Here is a 19,753-nt window from a genome sequence, read left to right as displayed (position 1 = left end):
GAGGGGACAGCACAGAAATACCTGGTGAGAGCACTCCCAAACACAGGGTTATGAGGAGATCATGCAGCAGGCTCTGCCTTACCCCTCCCAAACACTTGAAAGGCAGAGAAAGGATGAAAGCCATCCTGGCTTTGTCAGCAAGGCTGCTGATGGATGTGTCTGAGGCAGTTTATATCCTCTCCTTTCAATTATTTACTTTTATCCCACTTAATGCAACTGCAAATCTGATGGCCTCCCAAGATCACACTAACCTTGACCAGCACATTATGTTCAGTTTTGTTTGTGCTACTTTCCCCCACCCACTCTTCTGCCAAGCAGGAGGAAGACTGGGTACTGCAGCAGTTGCTTTGCCATAGTACACCTACCACAGCATTTTCTAGGCAGTGTTCCAACTTTCTGGCCACTGAATTCCATTTCCATTTATGTAGTTTTTTTCCACTGAAGGCAGGACAAGGGGATAACCAACTCACCTCACAGCTGTGTTCATCTGCACAAAGTTTGCCCAGAGACATCTGAGTCTTAACCCTCCGCACAGCACACTCTTTGTCCGAAAGCCCATCCGACTGCGTGGAGATTTCAATGGGGATCTCTGGAGTCTGGGACAACATGTCCTCCAGCTTCTCAGCCAGCTCATCCTCTAGCTTGGTGGCCAGCTCATCTGGGCTGTTTGAGTGGTCACTTGTGTTCCCCTCCTCTCCATCCGACACAGAGAAGTTCTCAGAGCTGAAGGTTGAGTAGGACTGGCAGCTACTGATGCAGCGATGGGGTCTGCAAACAGAGAGAGAATTCAGTGTTAACCCTGGGTGACAGTCACAGGGAACTTCCTGGACGCTGTGTTCACTGCTCTGCTACACCAGGCCTTGTGGAGTGTCTTCCACATCCTGGAGCCACAAAATTCTACCCCTTCTGAATGATTTAGTCCAAGACCTGCATCTTCAAATTCATCTGTTCTTATTTGGTCCTGTCTGATATGTCCATATTAGCTGATTTGCCCTGGAGCATATTTTTCTTTGATGGTGCATTTTCCTAAAGGAAGGCAAGGTTGTACTGTGGAGTTCTGTTCAATAATTTTATGGATGAATCTTTCATCAGTAAATTTGCAGATGACACTAAGCTGGGAGCATGTGTCAATCTGTTGGAAGGGAGGAGGGCTCTGCAGAGAGACCTGGAATGGTTGGATGGATGGGCAGAGTCCAGTGGGATGAAGTTTAATAAATCCAAGTGTTCAGTCCTGCATTTTGGCCACAAAAACCCCCTGCAACATTACAGGCTGGGGATGGTATGGCTGGACAGTGCCCAGGTGGAAATGGAACTGTGGGTACTGATGAACATCTGACTGAACATGAGCCAGCACTGTGCCCTGGTGGCCAAGAAGGCCAATGGCATCCTGGCCTGGATCAGGAATAGTGTGGCCAGCAGGAGCAGGGAGGTCATTCTTCCCCTGTACTCAGCACTGGTGAGGTCACACCTTGAGTGCTGTGTCCAGTTCTGGCCCCTCAGTTTAGGAAGGACGTTGAGACACTTGAGCATGTCCAGAGGAGGCAACAAGGCTGGTGAGGGGTTTGGAACACAAATTTGTGAGGAATGGCTGAGGGAGCTGGTGCTGTTTAGCCTGGAGAAAAGGAGACCCAGGGCTGACCTTATCACTCTCTGCAACTCCCTGAAAGGTGGCTCTAGTCAGGGAGGGGTTGGTCTCTTTCTCCAGGCAGCACTGACAGAACCAGAGGACACAGTGTTAAAGCTGCACCAAGGAAAATTCAAGTTGGGTATTAGGAAAAGTTTTTTACTGAAAGAGTGATAAAGTATTGGAATTGTCTGTCAGGGAGGTGGTGGAGTCACCATTCCTGGATGTGTTTAAAAAAATACTGGATTCAGTGGCATGGTTTAGATGTTAGGGCACGAGTTGAACTCAATGATCTTAAAGGTCTCTTCCAACTGAGTGCTTCTGTGAGTTCAAGCTAACTCACCTGGGAAGACCTGCATGACCTGGCAGCCATCCCAAAAGGCAGGCAGGGTTTAGGACCATCCAGTCAAGAAATAAACCCATGGTTACTTGACCACAGAAATGGCCTTGTGCCAGCATTCAACAGCAATGGGGAGACACATCAGTTGAGGGAACATGCCAGGAGACCCACAGCTGAGCATCACATGGAACAGGCAATTTGTCCTCCTAATCTTCCAAGTCAGTAAATCACAGAGGAAACATCACCACACGGGAACTGTATGAGTCACATAAGTCATCCAGCCCAGCATTCTGCCTTCAACCCCAGGCAGGAAGGAATAGTCTGGGAGAAGGATGAGAACAGGGTATGCAGGCAGAGCCTGCTTTCTCCTGGCATCTCTTCCTGGCTTGTACCATTCAGCAGATCTCACTTCTGAGTGGAAGCTCAAATGCAGATGACAATGCTAACAGTCACTGATGGATCTATACTCCAGAAATTCTGCACTTATGGACCGATTTCCACACACACCCTGACAATGAGCTCCACATCTGAAAATGTTCTGGATGGAAAAAGCAATTCCTTTTGTTCATTTTAAAGCCCCATTTGCTTCACTGGCTGCCCCTAACATGAATGTGAAGAATTTGCTCCTTGTCTATTTTCTCCACATAAATTACAATTTCACGCACCTCTGGTGTTGCCTCTCCTCCTGGTAGAGAAACATTTCACATGGGTTTAATCTCTTCTTCTACAGAAACCATCCCTAACCAATCTTGTCACACTTCTCAGTGCCTTTCCAAACTTTACTGTGGTCTTTAAGCTGGGGCAATGAAGGGGGCATTAGGATTTAAGCTTCAGGTGTGCTGTGGGTACACACAAAAGGAGACAAGATTCTATTTTCTTTTCTTCTCCTTTGAATCAAACCTTTAATCTGTTTGCCTACTGGATCACTCCTGCACTTCAAGTAGACACTTTCATGAAGCTATAGCACCAAGTCCATGATGTCTTTCCTGAACACAGGACTGTAAATCCTGCTGTTCCCCAGGCTTATGTAGGAACATTCCCCTAAGTCTTATTTTACAGGCAACACCATCAAATTTCATATGCTGTTGTAACTTAGCTCTGCAATCTTATCTGAATTAAGCTGCAAAGGTGGTGGGCTGGAGTCTTTCCCACTGAAACAACAATTAATAAACAACACTGGGAGTAGCCCACAAAGGGTTTTCACATCCACTAAGTCTGATTCTGGTGAAACAGATGCAGCAGCTCATTTATAGAGGCAGAATAACATTATCAAGTGTGATCAAGTTGTACTGCAAACAGCCTGCAGCAGGAAATGTGGACCGGAAAAAAACATCTCAAGATGGGCTGGAACAGCAAGTGGACATGAGGGATCAGCTGAGGGTGGGTGGGACACACTGAATGGGATTCTGGTCTTTTGCCAGCACCTTCACCAGTTTCAGTGCTGGTGTGCAGCTGCTATGAGAGTTCTCCTCAGTTTTGTCCCACCAAAGAGAGATTAGAGTGAATTCACCTTTTACCTTTGTCTACGAGGAAACTCCACTTCACTGTCAACTTCACCCTCCTCCTCTTCTGAAGACTCGTCCCCACTCTGGTAGAAAACAAGGACAAAATGGGTGTCACGTTTGGGGAAATTCAAGCATGGCTCACCCTTGGTCCTCCAGGATCTGCAAAGTCACTGCAAAAAGTGCAAAAATCTACAGGCTGCAAAAATCTAGACCAGAAAACAGCCTGTGTGTCAGGAAGGCTGACTCAGACATTGTCCCCCAGGAGGCTGTTTCAGGCAGCCTCAAGGCTGCTGCTCCTGAACCTGGAGTGACTGACTGGGAAATACACTGGAGTATTTTAGCAGGTATGGAGTACAGACCATTCCAGATTCTTGCTGCAGCAAATCAAGTAATTAGTATCATATGGAAATCCACATAAATTATGGAGCTGATTTGGCACTCTTGGTTTTACCTTCTTCTACCACAGCCCATCAATAGAGCAGGATGGAGGATGACACAGCCTTTGCCAATGGATTTCACCAGCTAGGAGGACTTGGGATTTATTTTATACTTCAGTGAACATAGAGCCTTTCATTCTCCTTCTCCCATCCAAATCTACCCCCACACTGTTGTTTTTTTTACAGCCTCCTTCTAGCCTATCCAACCTGTCAGCCTCTCATTCAGTTTAAGCCTTTATCTCATCCCATCCCCTTGTCTTACAAGGTCCTACTCCCATCATGCTGGGGCCAAACCCCACTCTTGGTCTGGTAATTATGCTGTTTTCCTTGACTTTTCCAGCCAGGCCCAGTTTTCCTGCTCTTTGAACTCAGACTGGTTCTTACCTTTCTCACCACCTGAATGGAAGCAGGGGGAACAAAGACATGCTTCTGTACAGCTCTGCCATATCCTCCTTTTTACTCTTGCAAAATCTTCACAAAATGCAAGAGAACTATGACTTTCAGTATAGGGGGACAATTTCTGGCAGGCGCAGCAAAAGGAATGTCCTCAAGACCATAGCAAATGTTGAATCTTTGCCCTGAGACACGGCAGCACCACAGACTCTCAAAGAAACTCTAACATGACACAACAGAACTATTTAAAGAATGCATTTATCCCTTCCTTTAGAAAAAGGCTTGAAAGCCTTTTGAGATGTTTCAACACCAAAAATTAAATGGAACAAGTTGCAACTCAAACCAATTTACAAAACTGCACATAACAGAACCAGGCCCTACCAAAACCACACTTTCAAAGCCCAGCGCTCCGTCCTCACCTTTTGGAGGGATCTTGCTTTGCAGGGCAGCCCTGAGGAAGCCAAGTGCTGGGGAGTGCCCAAGGCAGAGGCGGCTGTGCCCTGCTCCTCCAGCTTCTCCATGAACTGCGTGCTCTCGTAGAGGGAGGCGGGCGACTGGGGGCGGCTCCCCCCCGGCTCAGCGGACTGCGCCATCTGTGCCTGGCCACTGTCCTCATCCCTGCACTGCAGGCAGGGGTCGTAGGGATCCGCCGGGCAGCACTCCCAGCGCTCGGCCGGGCTGCCCTTGCTGTCCAGGCCGCGGCGGCAGTCGGCCTCCATGGCGGTGGAGATGAGGTCGGGGCTGGAGCCGGACACGCGGCGCTGGGCGTGCTGGCTGAGGGGGCTGCGCAGCGCGGCCGCGGGGCCGAAGTACCGCAGGTTGTTGGCGCAGGTGGCGATGTCCTGCCCGTGGGCGTGCGGCCGCGAGTGCTGGCCCTGCTGCGGCGCTCCGGGCGCGTGGGGAGCCTGGGGAGGGCCGGGCTGGGGGACATCGTCTTGCGCCGGCTGGTTTTTCAAGATCCCTGCAAATTCATTGTAGCTGCCTTTGCTGTTCCCCCGGCGGTGCCGGGGCTTGCTGCGGTACCGGCCTTTGCCACTCAGGGTTGACATCTTGGGACTTCCTGAGACTGGGGAGCCATTGGATGCTGCTTCTGTGCTGGGTATGCCCTCTGACTTCAGAAGATCTGGCCTAGGAGACAGGGAGAAGTTGTTACATGTCAAGCAACAAACAAGTGACACCGGCCCAGAGCCAGGATGAAGAGGCAGCTGGAGCCAAAAGCACACTCTGCTCCCAAAAAATCTACAGGCTGCCCTCACCTTCAGCTGCTTGGCTCCTGCATTTTGGTCCCTGTGATTCTCTCCACTCAACGTCCTTTCCGTTCAGCCCATCCTGCTCTACACCCCCATCTCGCTGTTTTTTCCAATAGCTGTCACACGCTCTCCTTTTCCACTCTTATTTTGATGTTCTCTCCCAAAATAACTCCCTCCCAGGACCTTGGGGTAGAGCATGACTCTCACTTTGTGCATGTACAATGGTGGTGATCAGGCTGCTCATCTAAGAACCATGTGGGGATATTAATTCATAAGTGATTATTCACTGGTAATCACGGCAGCATGAATTCCCAAATATCAAATCCCAAATTAATTCCTCAGCAATGAATCCATCCTTCCTGAGGCCTGCCTGATTTCCACAATCCCTTGCCCTGCTTATTCCCATCCAAGTCAAGGAGGATCTTGGACAATTAGGAATTTGAGAAAACACAAGAGATACCTCCTTTCCAAGCACCATCATCTACTCAAAAATCCCACGGACCAACAAACTCATTCATTCAACCAACACATCCTGTGATTCTGTGGCTCCAGAGAGCTGTCCAGGCGGTAGGGATGGCAGCATTCATCCCTTTCACCTTTAGATAATTTAACAATCGTGGTTCTGAGGACCAGACCAGGCCCAAGTGTGAAACCTCTTTGTCCCACCCTGCATTTCATCAGGCTCAAAGGGAAGGAACTGCCCAGATCTACCACTGGCTGTGGCACAGGACTGGGTTGTTACTTCTCACCGTTTGGTCTGGCTGCCTGGTTTATGAGAGACCCCTTTCCTCTTCATCAACTTCTCCACTGTGTTGGGGTGGATTATTGGTCTGACTGGATGGCGTTTGTAAGTCCCAGGGTATTTCTTTTCCACTGCTTGCTCCCTCCTGAAACATCAGGGAAAGAAAAAAAAAAAAAAAGAAAACCACATCAGTTGTATGTCTCTCCACCTCCTGTTCTCACTGGACAGGAACTGTCTCCACAGGGAACATACTGCATGCCTGATTGCTCTGCTGGGAAAGGACACAGATACTATACTTCTAAATTCCTTCTGCAGACAGCAGGGACAGGACCCTGGCACAGAATCCAGGAGCAGCACTGCCATACCCTTCACACATGGGCCAAAGGATACCAGCACCAAATGGGAAGGTGCCTTTCTCCAAGTCAGTAACCACTGACAGTGGTAGGCAGGAATTCACTCCAAAGGGAATTCACTCTTCCTGCTCACCAGCAATTCCCTAACCTTTGAAGTTTGTCAGGGCACATTAAACCCACAAGTGCCACCATCCAGTTTGGACATGAAGCGCTGTTAGTGCCCTGCTGAGTGCAGACTGCCACCTGCACGTCACCATTCCCAGACACGTACTTGATGAGCTCCTTCTCCCGCACCTCCAGCTGCAGCATGATAGCACTGAGCTCCATGTACAGGTTATTGGCTCGCTCCAGCTTCCTCTCGTAGTGCTCACGGATATCTAATGCATGTCTGAAAGGCAGAAAAGGCTTTATTCCAGCCTCACTTCCATGACCAAGAGAAGAGAATGAGGAAAAGTACAGGTGCTTAAGGAAAAGGCCTTTTAAAAGTCAAATTTGCCAGCTGTACTGCATTGAATGTCAGATACAGCTAACAGTGAATGATGATTGATTAAGAGCCTGACATAGCAATAAATCATGGTATGGTTTAGAAAGTGTTTAATGGCCTTGAAAGAGTGGCAACACTTCTCCCTGGAAGAGCTGCAAATGCCACACACACACCCAAGAGCCCTCTGGCCAAGCCCTGATCAGCCTGTTTGCTCAGAGAAGGGGCTAAACCAGCCTCTACAGAAACAGGAAAGAAGTCATGTGTCTGTATTTCATTAACAACAAGGAGTCCCCACAGGTCCAGTACAGCTGAAAGATGTGGCCACACAAAACCCCCTGGGGACAGAGAACACTGAACAACCACTGCATCAAATTGCCGGGCCAAGGGTCCCTTTGGCTCCTCAGGTTAGACACTGAACTGCTTCTTAGAGTTTTATGTTTCTCTGTCAACCGTATTTGCAAATTTGTATCACAGGAAGAAACACTTTCCCTTCTTTAAATAAACCTTTTGCTTTCATTTTGAAGTCGGTCTAATGTTCAAAATGTGTTTCAGTGGGCTGCTCACATGAAGTATGTTCACTTCTCTGGAATAACTAACCCAAAGAAAGTATCAGGGCAGAGAAAGCTCATGGCCAACGTCAGGATAGATTTCCCACTGAGATGGATGCATCTGCTTCAGTTCCACAAACACCAATTCTCAGGCAGAAATGTTCCCTGGGAAACACACAAACCTTTGCCACCTTCTCTGGAGCAAACTGCTGAGACTGCCCAAGGACAGAGACAGTTCCCACTGCTTCTCTCCAGCTTCCCCTCAGCTGAGCAGTGCTCATGGCCTCGGCCATGCCCATGGGAATTTTGGTTTCTGGGTTCACAAGGAATTTAGGCTGCCCAAATTTATACCGCCAGGAATACTGGGTCCTGTTTTGGGAGCCTCAGTACAAGAGGAGAATAAAAAGAGTCAGGGGCTGGAGCAGGAGGCTCAGCTGTGAGGACAAGCTGAGGGCTCATTTAGCTGGAAAGGGAAGGCTGGATGGAAAAGCAAACAGTGAACACAAGAGACTGTGAACAGACCTCAGCTCTTCTCTTCGACGGCGAATCAATTCTTCATCCAGCCGATGGATACAAGTTCCTTCACTTTTAATTTTCTCAAAATGCTTCTTCACTTCTTCTCTCCATTCAGCCTAGGAAAGCAATTTACTTTTAGCTATTTACAAAAAATTGGGATCTGTAGGTGTACCACAGAAAAAGTCTTGGGCAACGTTCTTTGTGTCTGCAGAAAATTACAGCTTTGGGTTGCAAATGTATTTTTGTTAGCTGAATTATTTTGGGTAACAACACCGCAGCATATTTGATGCCAGCATTTTCAAATGGTGTTTACAATTTTGTGCTCCAAACAGAGAATTTAAAACATATCTGCATTTTCTAAGAAATATTTTTTTTAAATTCCTAGAGTTCTTTTTGTCCTAAGAGAACATTTTCTTTACTTTTGGCAGTGAAAATAAGTAGAAAAGCTCATGATTTTGAAAGTTCCATGATGATGCCTGTCTAGAATGATACTCTATTTGCCTCTTGAAGTCCTGGCTCCTGCAGAAGTCTCAGCTTGGGAAAGTTTGGGTAAAAGATTTTCAAACACCCATCAGGTTGCTCCTCCCCAAGAATCAAATCATGAAATCATGGATCTAGACTTTCTCTACTCAATGCACCCTCCAAAGTCAGATCCTTGGAGCTAATTCCAGCACTCACAGGCTCCAACCTTTCCCCAGTTTGGGATTTGAAGGATCCCCACCTGGGATTTGAAGTAGGTTTCCTGAGGAGTAGCCAGCACATCAGCAGAGGCAATGTCCAGGTGCATCAGTGTCTGCCGGAAGGACGGACGGTTCCTGGGCTTGCTCTGCCTGAAACAAAACAGAAACAGCCAGGGCTGAGCTGAGGGATGGGCACTGCCAGCCCCTCCTGCCCTTCTGGGGTGAGAGATGGGCACCGACAGCCTCTCCTGCCCTTTTGAAAGGGTTTCACTAGATCCTATTGTTTGAACAAAGCAGCTGACAGGTTAGAGAAATGGAGCTATTCTGGTTTTCTCTTCTGCTGAACACAATTTAATTGTGCTAAATGTGGTTTGTGATGACCCATTCTAAAGAAACAAAAGAGGTGCAAAACGTTTAAGACCAGAAAATGCAACTACAGAGTGAACAGATAGGAACAGTTTCAGTCTCTATCCTAACTTGCTTGTCAAAAAGAAATATACTTCGGTTTGTTGTCCAATCAATTTCCAAATTTTGTAATGGGAAGACTCAATCTAGCAGAAATGAAAACTTACATTCAGGGTGCTTCTAAGCACTAAAGGTCTGTGTGTTGTCACACAGCACATGCCTGAGTACTGCAATGCACTGAACAGCCCTACAGACCACAGAAAATACAAAAGCATTTGTATATTTGAGAAAAAGGACCAGCACTTGAGTTTCAGTACCGAATCCACTTTGCTCAGGGCAAGAGCAGCTTCCTGAGCCTCCTCTCTCCTACCAACCACCTCTTTCCACTAGGTGGGGATACAAGTGTTTGTAGGTATTCAGTTGTACCGAGCTGCACCAGCTGCCACAGCTCAGGGTGAGCAGACCTTGGGAAAGATCCACACACCCTCTGGCCTCTTGTCCCCTTTGTGCCGTGGGGAGGATGGCTGGTGAAACCCATGGAGTGGGAAGATGCTGGAAGACCCTTTACACTGTGTCAAGATGTAATTACAAAAACAAAGCATCAGTGTGAAACCCACGATAAAGAATTTCAGCTCTGATCTGGTACATGAGGAAACTGAAAGTATTTTCCATAGCGGAACCCGGAAAATCTGTGTTCCAGACAGAAAGCTCGTATTTCTCCTTGTCCAGTCCAAAAGCCAGTCGCTTTCAAGGGGTTTTCCAAGTGAAAAAATCAGTTCACTTCACTCTGGATGTGGCCTCCAGGAATTTTACCCCTACTTTCTTTCCAGCTCCTTTTGTCTTCCATAGAGCCACCTTTTATCCCCTACTTTGCTACAGCAAAGCAATGCCCTCTGAAAAAGCTCCTGAAGAAGTCCTGGGGTCCAGGCCTGCTGCCACAAGGAAGCAGAATCCAAAATTTTTAAATTTACTGCTCTCAGGAGAAGTGTGAGAGTATCTAAGAGCCCTCTGCTCTGGGCTCCATATTCCCACCCTGACTTTCACTGGGTTTTGCTGGAGCCAGCCCTAGGTCTTTGCCATGTGGGGGTCAGGCTCTTACCAGGTTTGCTTCATGAGGATTTTGAAGCCATCTGGGCAGGTGGAAGGGACAGGAAGGTGGAGGCTGTTACTGCCCACTCCCCAGATGATGGCTGAAGAGTCCACATCCTTGTAGGGAATCTCCCCTGTGAGCAGCTCCCACAAAACCACTCCAAATGACCTGTTGAAGAAATAAACCAGGATAAATTGAGTTCACACAGAAGCTGTTAACAGAAACATCTGGAGCTTGGAAAAAAGAGTTTGTTGGGCAAAACAGAGAAATAGGGATGTCTGGTCCGAAACCACAAGCAGGTGTAACAGTGGTTTTCAGCACACCAGGTAACTCCTTTGCTCAGCCCTGGGCTGAGCACAAAACTACATTGGCTTTCACCCACCCTTTCCTGCTTCTTTGTGAGATTTTAAAGATCCTGAAAGCACATTTTCTGTACAGATTAAGTCTTGCTCCTGTTAAATGAAAACACTCCAAAGTCTACTCTCAGATAGACTTTGGACTGTTCTTGCTGGTAAGAACAGATGATGGGCTACTGCACAGACTAACAGGTGTCTTACAGAGACAACACAACAAAGGTTTTGTGGCTTTTTTACATTTCATTTAATTGGTTTTGTTTTCTTTTCCCTAACCAAAGGCTCCCTCTGCTGTTACCTGTAGTCCCAAGTTACAGTTTCAAGGTTTGAGACTTGGCACTACAACTACTGCAACACAGGAATTAGGAAGCAAATGCTACTTGCATAACTGTCACTACCAAAAGCACGAGGTCTAATCTGATATTCCTTTTGTTCTGAAGAAATGGAGGATAAATCAAAAAAACAAAAAAAATTAAGAGAACTCAGTCAAGGAAAGAACCTCCTACAAGAACTGAAAGAAGAGGTAAGAAAATTCACTTTGCTTCTCTTCCTCAATGAAGTTACCAGAAAAAACTAAAACCTTAATTTTTAACAGCAAACTTCTGTTTTGTATACAGTCATCACCTGATGACACACCAAACCAGTCAATGCAGAGGTAAACAAAATGCTGCTAGGAACCACCACCACTGTTACTGCACATCAACTGGGCTGTGATACAGATGAGGCACAACCATCTCCATTTCCAAGCCAGACATGCCACCTTACTCCATGTCCCATTCCTCTCTGGAACACTGACCCTTCCAAGCTGGAGACTATAGCCAGGTGAAAGAGGAGAAGGGTGTTTCTGGCATATACCAATAGCCTGTGCTTTTATTAAGTACAGAAGAACTTCTAAGGGACAAACTATCAGGTCTGAACAAACATCAGTCAGGAAACAACTTCATGTGAAAAATACTGCACTTTCAAAACCCCCCGGCTTCAAATCATGTGTTAGGAAAAAAAAAAAAAGCAAAAAAAAAAGCCAGAATTATAAACAAGCAGAATTTGAATATTTCTCGCCTCAAAATCCTTTTTTTTTGTGGGCTGCAGGAAAGCAGGGATCCAGGAGGCTGGACAAACTACCAGGGAAAGCTCATCTGGTTTCATATATGTCATGACTAAGAACTGACAAAGGATTTCCAAGACTCCTGATAAGATTATAGATTTATTTTTCTGCATGCTGTTTGAGATGAGAGACAGCAGACATATAAGCAGCTCAGGAACTGCTCTCATTTGTTGGCAGCATTCATGAACATAATTTTTTTTCATCTTGAGGGAGGAATGGATGGCAAAGGACAGTCTGAAGTGCTGTGAACTCCAGAGGAACTGGCACTAAAGAGAGACATCTCCAAGTCACTGGGGGAAGGAGCAAAGGTTTTATTGGAGAGGATGTTCTGTGGAATATTCCTGAACATAAACCACTCTAAAGGACAGAAACCCAAGGGTGGAAATCCAGCACCACTCATTCCTCAGAATCCCGTGATTCAAAGGGAGGGGTTCAGCAGACAAATGCTGGGTGTGTTCTCTTTCCAGAACAGCCTAAGTGTTCTTCCCAGAGGAGATGGCTGTGCTGTGACCTTGACATCCAAGTTAAACACACAGGATACCATGGGCAGGAGAGCAGCTGCACACCACAGGTAACACCACCTTCCCTGCAGGAAATCTTGCCCTTCAGGTGAAGCCCAGGCCTGAGCTATAACTCCAGCAGCAGCTCCTGACTCCACTGCACCCTGGACCACCCATGGCTTTTGTTCAGCAGCTTCCTGCCCTGCCAGGGAAGGGACAGCATCTGAAGCTGAAAAACCACAGGAAGCAAAAACCCTCCTGGCTGTAAAGCAGGGAGAAGGGCATTTGTCCTGGCTGCCGACATTTAATATGCTGAAATAATGAGGCAGAAACAGAGATGCAGTTCCCTTGAGGGCTCTGAAACCTGTGGAGAGGCTTCCCAAAGGAACTCCAAGGCCAAGCCCTCTCAGGCATTTTCAATAGCACAGAGACTGAACCGTTCCTTGTGTTCCTTTGGACACAGAACATGCTCCACATCGATGGGAACGAGTTCCAAAACTCTTACAACTTATCCTGGCTTCCTCCCTCTTGGATCCAGGATTGGATTCACTGGATTGTAACCCTGGGGCTGCCCATACAACAACCAGCCTGGTGTGCAGGAAGCACAAGAGGATGGGGAGCAGAGCTGGGGCCTCCCCACAGCTCCAGCATGGCCCTGAAGAGGGCCAGAAGCAATGGAAAACCACCCTGGCTGTGGAGGCTGCCGAGGGGGCCCTGAGCGCAGCACTGGGAGAAAGCTCTGGGCTGGATAATGACCAAGGGAAGAATTTCTGCATTTGCTGCCTGCAAGACACAGACTGTCTGGACTGAGCCTCAGCTGGAACCTGCAGGTCAGCACCCAGCCAGGACACCTGTGTCATTTCCCTTTCCATCAGAGCCCACCAAAGCTCAGGGCACCAGGCAGGAGGAGAAAGGAACAACCCACCACAGAGCAAACCATGCTCAGGCACAGGATGGGGAAAGTACATGGAAGTGCTGGGAAACCAAGGGACTGAAGAGAAGGTGAAAGGTGCTTGACCATGACCAGAACTCACCAGATGTCCACCTTCTCGGAGACAGGCTCGTTCCGTATCACCTCCGGGGCCATCCACGCCACTGTCCCCGCAAAGGACATTTTGGTACTTTTATCACTGAGCTCTTTAGACGTACCAAAATCTGAAATCTTTACTGCATCTGTGTGTGTAACCAAAACACTAGAGAAGGGGAGAAAAAAAAAAAAAAGAAGTCAGCATTTTGTGGTTTTTCTTTCACCACAACAGCCACTGGAGTAAATCCCTTCTTAATCAATGCAACCTGCTGATGAAGCCCCACTGCTCACAAGTGCAGTACAAAAGAAAAGATTTTGTATTTTCCCCAATAAAAGCTCTCACTCTGTTTTGGGTGGTTGTGTTCTACGCCTTAAATGCATTTCTTAATGCATCAAAAATCAATCTCAATAAAACTGCAAATTAACAAGTAACTGAAGATCCAGAGGCAAAGCTGTACCTTAAACTGTGCTGTAAATAATCTAAAAGCATTATCTTAATGCATTGTCACAGATTAAGAAGTAATAAACATCTAGGGAATAAGAATATAAAGAAGCCAGAACATTTTAATCAGAAAAGCAACAGAGAAATAAAGAAGATACATTCCAGAAAACCAGGGAAATAACAGGAAAATAAGAAGGAAAAATAAAAAGCAGAAGGCAACAGAATATCCCACTTTCCAAGAAGACCAGATATTGTCAAATCATTAAATATTTCCTGACTGCTATTTATCATGGAAAATACTGGTAAAATTTCCAGTCTTGTTAAGTGCCGACAAGTTGCAATAGTTTCACCCTCATTAGTTTTGAGTCAACATGGGGGAAAAAATAGTAGAGCCTTTTGACCAAACTTTAAACTATTTCTCAAGAAAAGTTAAAAATAGCCCCAACTGGGGGATGTTTAAGCATCTGAGACTCACTTTGATGACCTGAAGAACCACAACTGGGGGATGTTTAACTCTGATGACTTGAGGAACCCAAACTACGGGATGTTTAAGCAGCTGAGACTCACTTTGGTGACTTGAGGTCTCGATGGATGATTTTGTGGAGGTGCAGGTAGTTCATGCCACTGGCAATCCCTGTGGACCAGTCCACCAGCAGCCGTGGGGTAACCTTCCTGCCGGCCCGCAGCACCTCGTAGAGCTGCCCGTGGGCACAGTATTCCATGATGATGCAGTAGCACGGGGCCTGGGTGCAAACTCCCCTGTCAAAGAGAACACACAGTGAGGAGCAGCAGACAGAGAACTGGACAGGAAGGGTGAGCACCACTTTGTCTTAGACAAAGCTCCTGACAGGGGTCACAACCTACTTGAAGGCAATAATGTTGGGATGCTTGAGCTTCCGCAGGTGCTTGATGTCCGTCTCGTTCTGATCCCTCACTTTCTTGATGGCCACCTCCTCGGCCCGGAATTTCCCCAGGAAGACAGCTCCCTGTGCCCCACTGCCCAGCCACTGCAGCTCCGAGATCTCCTCGAACGGCACCTCCCACGTGTCTGGGCACAGGAGAAAAGAGGGATAATGGAAAGGTCAAGAACATGAGAACTGTCAGAGCACACCAGGGCAGCAACTCCCATCTCCTGCACCACAGGCTGGGCTCTTCTGGAGGGGATAGATGACATCTTCTCCAGGTACAGGTGAGGCACACACCACATGTGCTCAGCCCCAGCAACCCTTTCAGCCATCCCAGCTACCTCCAGCCTGCTCATTGCCATCCTTCCAGCTGCTTTTTCACCTCCATGCTAACCACTTGTGTGAGCCATTCCAGCTTGGCAGGCAGCAATTCACCATACCAGGGACCCTGGATTGGCAATTCTGGGAGGAGATCCTCTGCCCCAACACTGAACAAAGTGCATGGCTCCATTGAAAAACACAGACTAAAAGAAACATTTAACTTTCACAAGTGATATAAAAAATATTGAGGGTCTTTTTCACTCCCTGAAATAAACAAAAATAGGAAATAAAAGTCAGAGGTGGCAGGCTGTAAAACACAGAGCAGCAACCACCAAGATAACCAACACAAAGCATATCAACCACCAGCAGCAGGCACAGAAACAGGTCCTTCCCACACCAACACTGTGTATATCAATGTCAAACAGGCAAAACAACCTTAAGCAATCCACACACATTTGTAGGGATAATGCTGGAGTGTTCCAGTGGCACTGTATAAACTGCTTCAAGAGAGCTGCACCCATCAGAACAGAAAGCCCTGGACCCTGCTAGTCATGCTGAAATTACCTTAAATCTCACAAACAGCAGGATAAAAGGCAGGCAATTGTTTATTTACTGTAATTCAATAAAGACCTAAGTTCAAAGAATAAATTATGAAGCAGAAAACCCAACAAGTAACCCTCTGATTTCTGAAATAAAAGGAAGTCACACCTGTACAGATCTGTTTCAGATGACTACAAAGGTGTGCGTCCTCATCTCATCCAGAGTCCAAACCTTTGCGACGTTCCCAGGGCTGCAGCTGGGATTATGCCAAAGTGTCCATTCTAGATACTGTTATCACTGAAGGAGAATCTGTGTATCCCAACTGTCTGTGGGCTGATCCCAGTTCAAAGCTTTCCTGGGGATCATACCTGTGACAGGCGGGCAGTGGCTGCTGTCTCCTGTTGAGCAAGAGCACTCCCCAGGCACAGCCATGGAAAAGCAGCTCTCCCCCAGAGCCAGACCCCAGCAAACCTTCTGCTCACTGAACTAAAAACAAAAGCATTGCTCATCCACAGCAGAAATTCCCTCTGCCTCGGCAGGGCAGAGTTCAACCCCCAGCATGTGTTCCTTCTCAGACACAAGGCTATTTTCCATACTCATGGATCCATTCACAGCTCTGAACATAAATTGGCATTTAAGTCTTTGGACATTTAAACACTAAAAGATTCTAAATAAATAAAATAATTAGATAATTAATAAAATCAAATATTTAATTCATAACTAAATCAAGAATATCTGTATTTCTACTTAATTCACATACGCATCACTTCTGAAAGAAGGTGGAAAATATAGATGATTTTTTTGCATGTCGATGAACAGTATTTTTATACTGGCAACATAGAAAGTATTCTGTTGTACTGAAATAGCTGTTTTTTTCATGGAATCATGAATGGACTGAGGTGGAAGGGATATTAAAGCCCATCCAGTCCCACCCCCTGCCATGGCCAGGGACACCTTCCACTATCCCAGGGTGCTCCAAGCCCCATCCAGCCCAGCCTTGGACACTTCCAGGGATCCAGGGGCAGCCACAGCTTCTCTGGGTACCCTGTGCCAGGGTCTCACCTTCCTCACAGGGAAGAATTTCTCCCCAGTATCCCATCTAACCCTTCCCTCTGGCAGTGGGAAGCCATTTCCCATTGTCCAAAGTCTCTTTCCATCCTTACTGTAGGAAGTGTGTCTTTCCTGTGCAGAACACAGAACATTCACTTCCATGAAGCATCTACAGTTTGTGAGCAGTAATGGATAACTGTATCACCTTGGAACCCTAGTTTGCTTTTAATATTCCCTATCAGGTAAATATTACTTTCCTCTAACATTCCCTCTGCAATGGCAAAGGCTGAGAGAGCCTGTAAACAAAGTAAGCAAAAGTTCATGTGGTTCTTTCTGCAAAGTAATCTTGTGTTTATTTAGGAACACAGATGTTCTCCCACTTACATCCTGATTGTCAGGGGCACAATTCAGGAAAGAGGTTTCAGTGTGGTGACAGTGAAATATCCCACATCTTTGGGAATATCAAGAAGAACAAAGAGCCAAACCATAAGTAATATACAGTGCAGCAGTCAGACTCTTCTGGGCCTTAAGAAACGAGTGGGATGCTTCCCCTAAATAAATTAAAGTGTAATAGCAGCAGGTATTGCACAAGAACTTGCGTTTCTGAGGTGATTAAGAACCATTTGAGTAGAATGATGAGAATCTATTTCCCATGGGGAAGGAACGCAGGAGCAGCCTGAGCCATTGAACCAATCTATTTGGAGGAAGTTTTTCCCAGCACTGGCTGCCCTCCAGCACTGGCACTGTGACAAGAAGGATCTCTGGTTTACACAGACCCCCTCAACACAAGCACCCTCTGACAGGCACCTTGCTCTTCAGGTACACACAAAAACTCTCACAGTGATGGTAAACCCACAGCTCGTGAAAGGGAAGGTGAAAGCAGCTCCTGGAGACAGCTTCTTAATCCAAAGGAAATGGCTGGGAAGTCAAATGAGTCTCTAGGAAACACAAACAAGTCTTGCTTTAAAGTGTTGGAGTCTCCACAATCCCAATTAAATAACTGGTAGATGCAAATTAAAGAACCAAGTGTGTCTCCCTGAAAGCACTTACCAACAGCCTTTAGAAATCAGGGTAAACAACTGGAGAAACATAGGCAGGAGGGATTTTATGGGTCAAACCACAAGTACTTAAACCTCAGATAATCAGGTGGCACTGAACAATACAAAAGCAAACATTCCCCACAGGAATGACTCCTCACCAAGCAGCAACTGGCATCCCTTGATCAACCAGCACAGAGCCTGTGGCAGCTTCCAGCTGACCAGTGCTCTGCCCAGCCCGTGTCCTGCAGGGAAGAACAGGCAGACCCCTCTTATTGACCATTCAGGTGCCAGCAAGGACAGTCAAGAAGAAATTTAAACAAGAAAATAATTCAGAATAATGTAAAAGCTGTTCTTATCTTTTCCCTCTTTCACCAAGTCACGAGCCAAAGCTCCACAGGCAGTATGGGCTCAAGGACATGAAACCTATTTGTCTTTTACTACTGCAACCACAACACCACCAGCATGTCCCAAAGAATGGGGCTGCAGGACAGCCAAAGCAGGTGGGCAGGGATACAGCAAAAAGTACCACGAAGCAGCTGCAGGCAACATAAAATGGTGTGGGTTAGAAGGGATCCTAAAGCCCATCCCCTTCCACCCCCAGCCACAGGCAGGGACACCTTCCACTATCCCAGGGTGCTCCAAGCCCCACCCAGCCTGGCCTTGGACACTTCCAAGGATCCAGGGGCAGCCACAGCTTCTCTGGGCACCTTTTGCCAGGCCTTACCACCCTCACAGGGAAGGATTTCTTCCTAATGTAATCTCTCTTCTATTAGTTTAAAACCATTCCCCCTTGCCCTATCACTGCCTCCCCACGTAAAAAGCCACTCTCCCTCTTTTTTATAAGCCCCCTTTAAGTACTGGAAGGCCACATGGCTGCAGATCCAAACTGGACTCCTACTCCTGTTGTCAATTCAGCCCAACACAAAGGATTAACTCCTGGATGAAGCTTTAAGTAGTTGTCTCATAAAGAAGGGGGGAAGAAAAAATCATCTGCACAGATCCATGGCACGAGCTCAAAGCTGTAAAGCAGCTCCCAGGGAAATGAAAAGCCACCACAATCCTCTCTTTGCTGCCGAAAGAGCCCCAGACATTTCCTCAGCCACGCAGCACTTGCACAAACATAATCCATGCATCCTCTGTGCTCTTGCTAAAAGACAGCAAAAATAAAAATAATCACATACATCAGTAACTGAACTGCTGTCTTGTATGTAGCTGATGAAATGCACACAAAGATGATTTTTTGGTGGCAAGAAACAAGAATGAGATCATCTGGAAAAGAGAACATGAATATTCTCACAAAATCCTCAAGTTTCAGCACAGAAGCAGTTTGAAAAGGTTTATCCTTGGGTAACAGAAGTGTAGTACTGCCATCAGGGTAACAGATGTCATCAGAGCCAGACAACTGAGCAGCTCCAGAAGAAAAAAATAATAATTATTTTTTAAAAATCTTCTTTTCACTCCCCTTTCTAACAGCAAAGATGCTGAAAATGAAGCTCAACCACACAGGCTACATATAGCTGATCCCAGTTAATCCTCAGCCTTACCACATCTGTAGCCCATTCAAATCTGCCCTTTTAGAAGGGCCTGATGCCAGCAGCAAACAGCAGAGTGCCCTTGGATGTGTGGCTTTGAACATGCTCCCAACACAGAGAAGAGCAAGACACCCTGTGCACAGGAACAGGCTCTGTGTGCACCCCTCCAGCCCCAGCAGTGCTTTCAGCTGCTCTTTTTCATTCCTTAGTGCTTCAATCCTTTAGTTTGGAGACTTCCATACGAAAGTCAATGTCCCCTGTGGGCCACCAAAGCACAGGTTGCACTGTGGTCTTCGGTGCATCAGCTGGCCCAGTTATAGGGGAAATGAGATCTCTGTCTCACAGGCAGCTCTCCCAAAGCCACTGCTCCGAGGTGACAGGGACACACCAGGGATGGCTCAGAGCCAGCAGTGGGGACAGGTGTGGGACACACAGAGAATTGCTGGCAGCGGCTATGGCCACTCCATCCGTGGCCTTTCCTCGGAAATTCTTAGCTTTACTCACAAACACTGAGCATCCAACCCAAAGCACTGTCACACAGACACTGCCCAATGCCTGCTCTGAATGTCAT

The 19,753-nt window shown here is 46.9% G+C and overlaps 1 protein-coding gene across 2 annotated transcripts in view; it reads right to left on the bottom strand.

Moving 5' to 3' along the window:
- Window positions 1–19,753, bottom strand: part of MAP3K13 (mitogen-activated protein kinase kinase kinase 13) — a 69,241-nt gene that overhangs the window by 412 nt on the left and 49,076 nt on the right. Inside the window, exons 5-15 of one of the 2 annotated variants that reach the window (XM_062499113.1) lie at window positions 14,659–14,842; window positions 14,362–14,553; window positions 13,360–13,518; window positions 10,377–10,535; window positions 8,914–9,022; window positions 8,199–8,308; window positions 6,916–7,032; window positions 6,299–6,436; window positions 4,719–5,427; window positions 3,482–3,552; window positions 471–768 (exon numbers count right to left, since the gene is read on the bottom strand). In XM_062499113.1, the coding sequence (XP_062355097.1) occupies window positions 471–768; window positions 3,482–3,552; window positions 4,719–5,427; window positions 6,299–6,436; window positions 6,916–7,032; window positions 8,199–8,308; window positions 8,914–9,022; window positions 10,377–10,535; window positions 13,360–13,518; window positions 14,362–14,553; window positions 14,659–14,842 (2,246 nt within the window). Of the gene's footprint in view, window positions 1–470; window positions 769–3,474; window positions 3,553–4,718; window positions 5,428–6,298; window positions 6,437–6,915; window positions 7,033–8,198; window positions 8,309–8,913; window positions 9,023–10,376; window positions 10,536–13,359; window positions 13,519–14,361; window positions 14,554–14,658; window positions 14,843–19,753 lie in introns of those variants that run through there. The other variant, XM_062499114.1, reaches the window with a different exon arrangement.

The sequence above is a fragment of the Cinclus cinclus genome, chromosome 10 (genome assembly GCF_963662255.1).
Source record: "Cinclus cinclus chromosome 10, bCinCin1.1, whole genome shotgun sequence".
Lineage (NCBI taxonomy): Eukaryota > Metazoa > Chordata > Aves > Passeriformes > Cinclidae > Cinclus > Cinclus cinclus.
The sequence above is the reverse complement of the archived record's forward strand: the minus strand, read 5'-3'. Positions and strand labels throughout refer to the sequence as shown.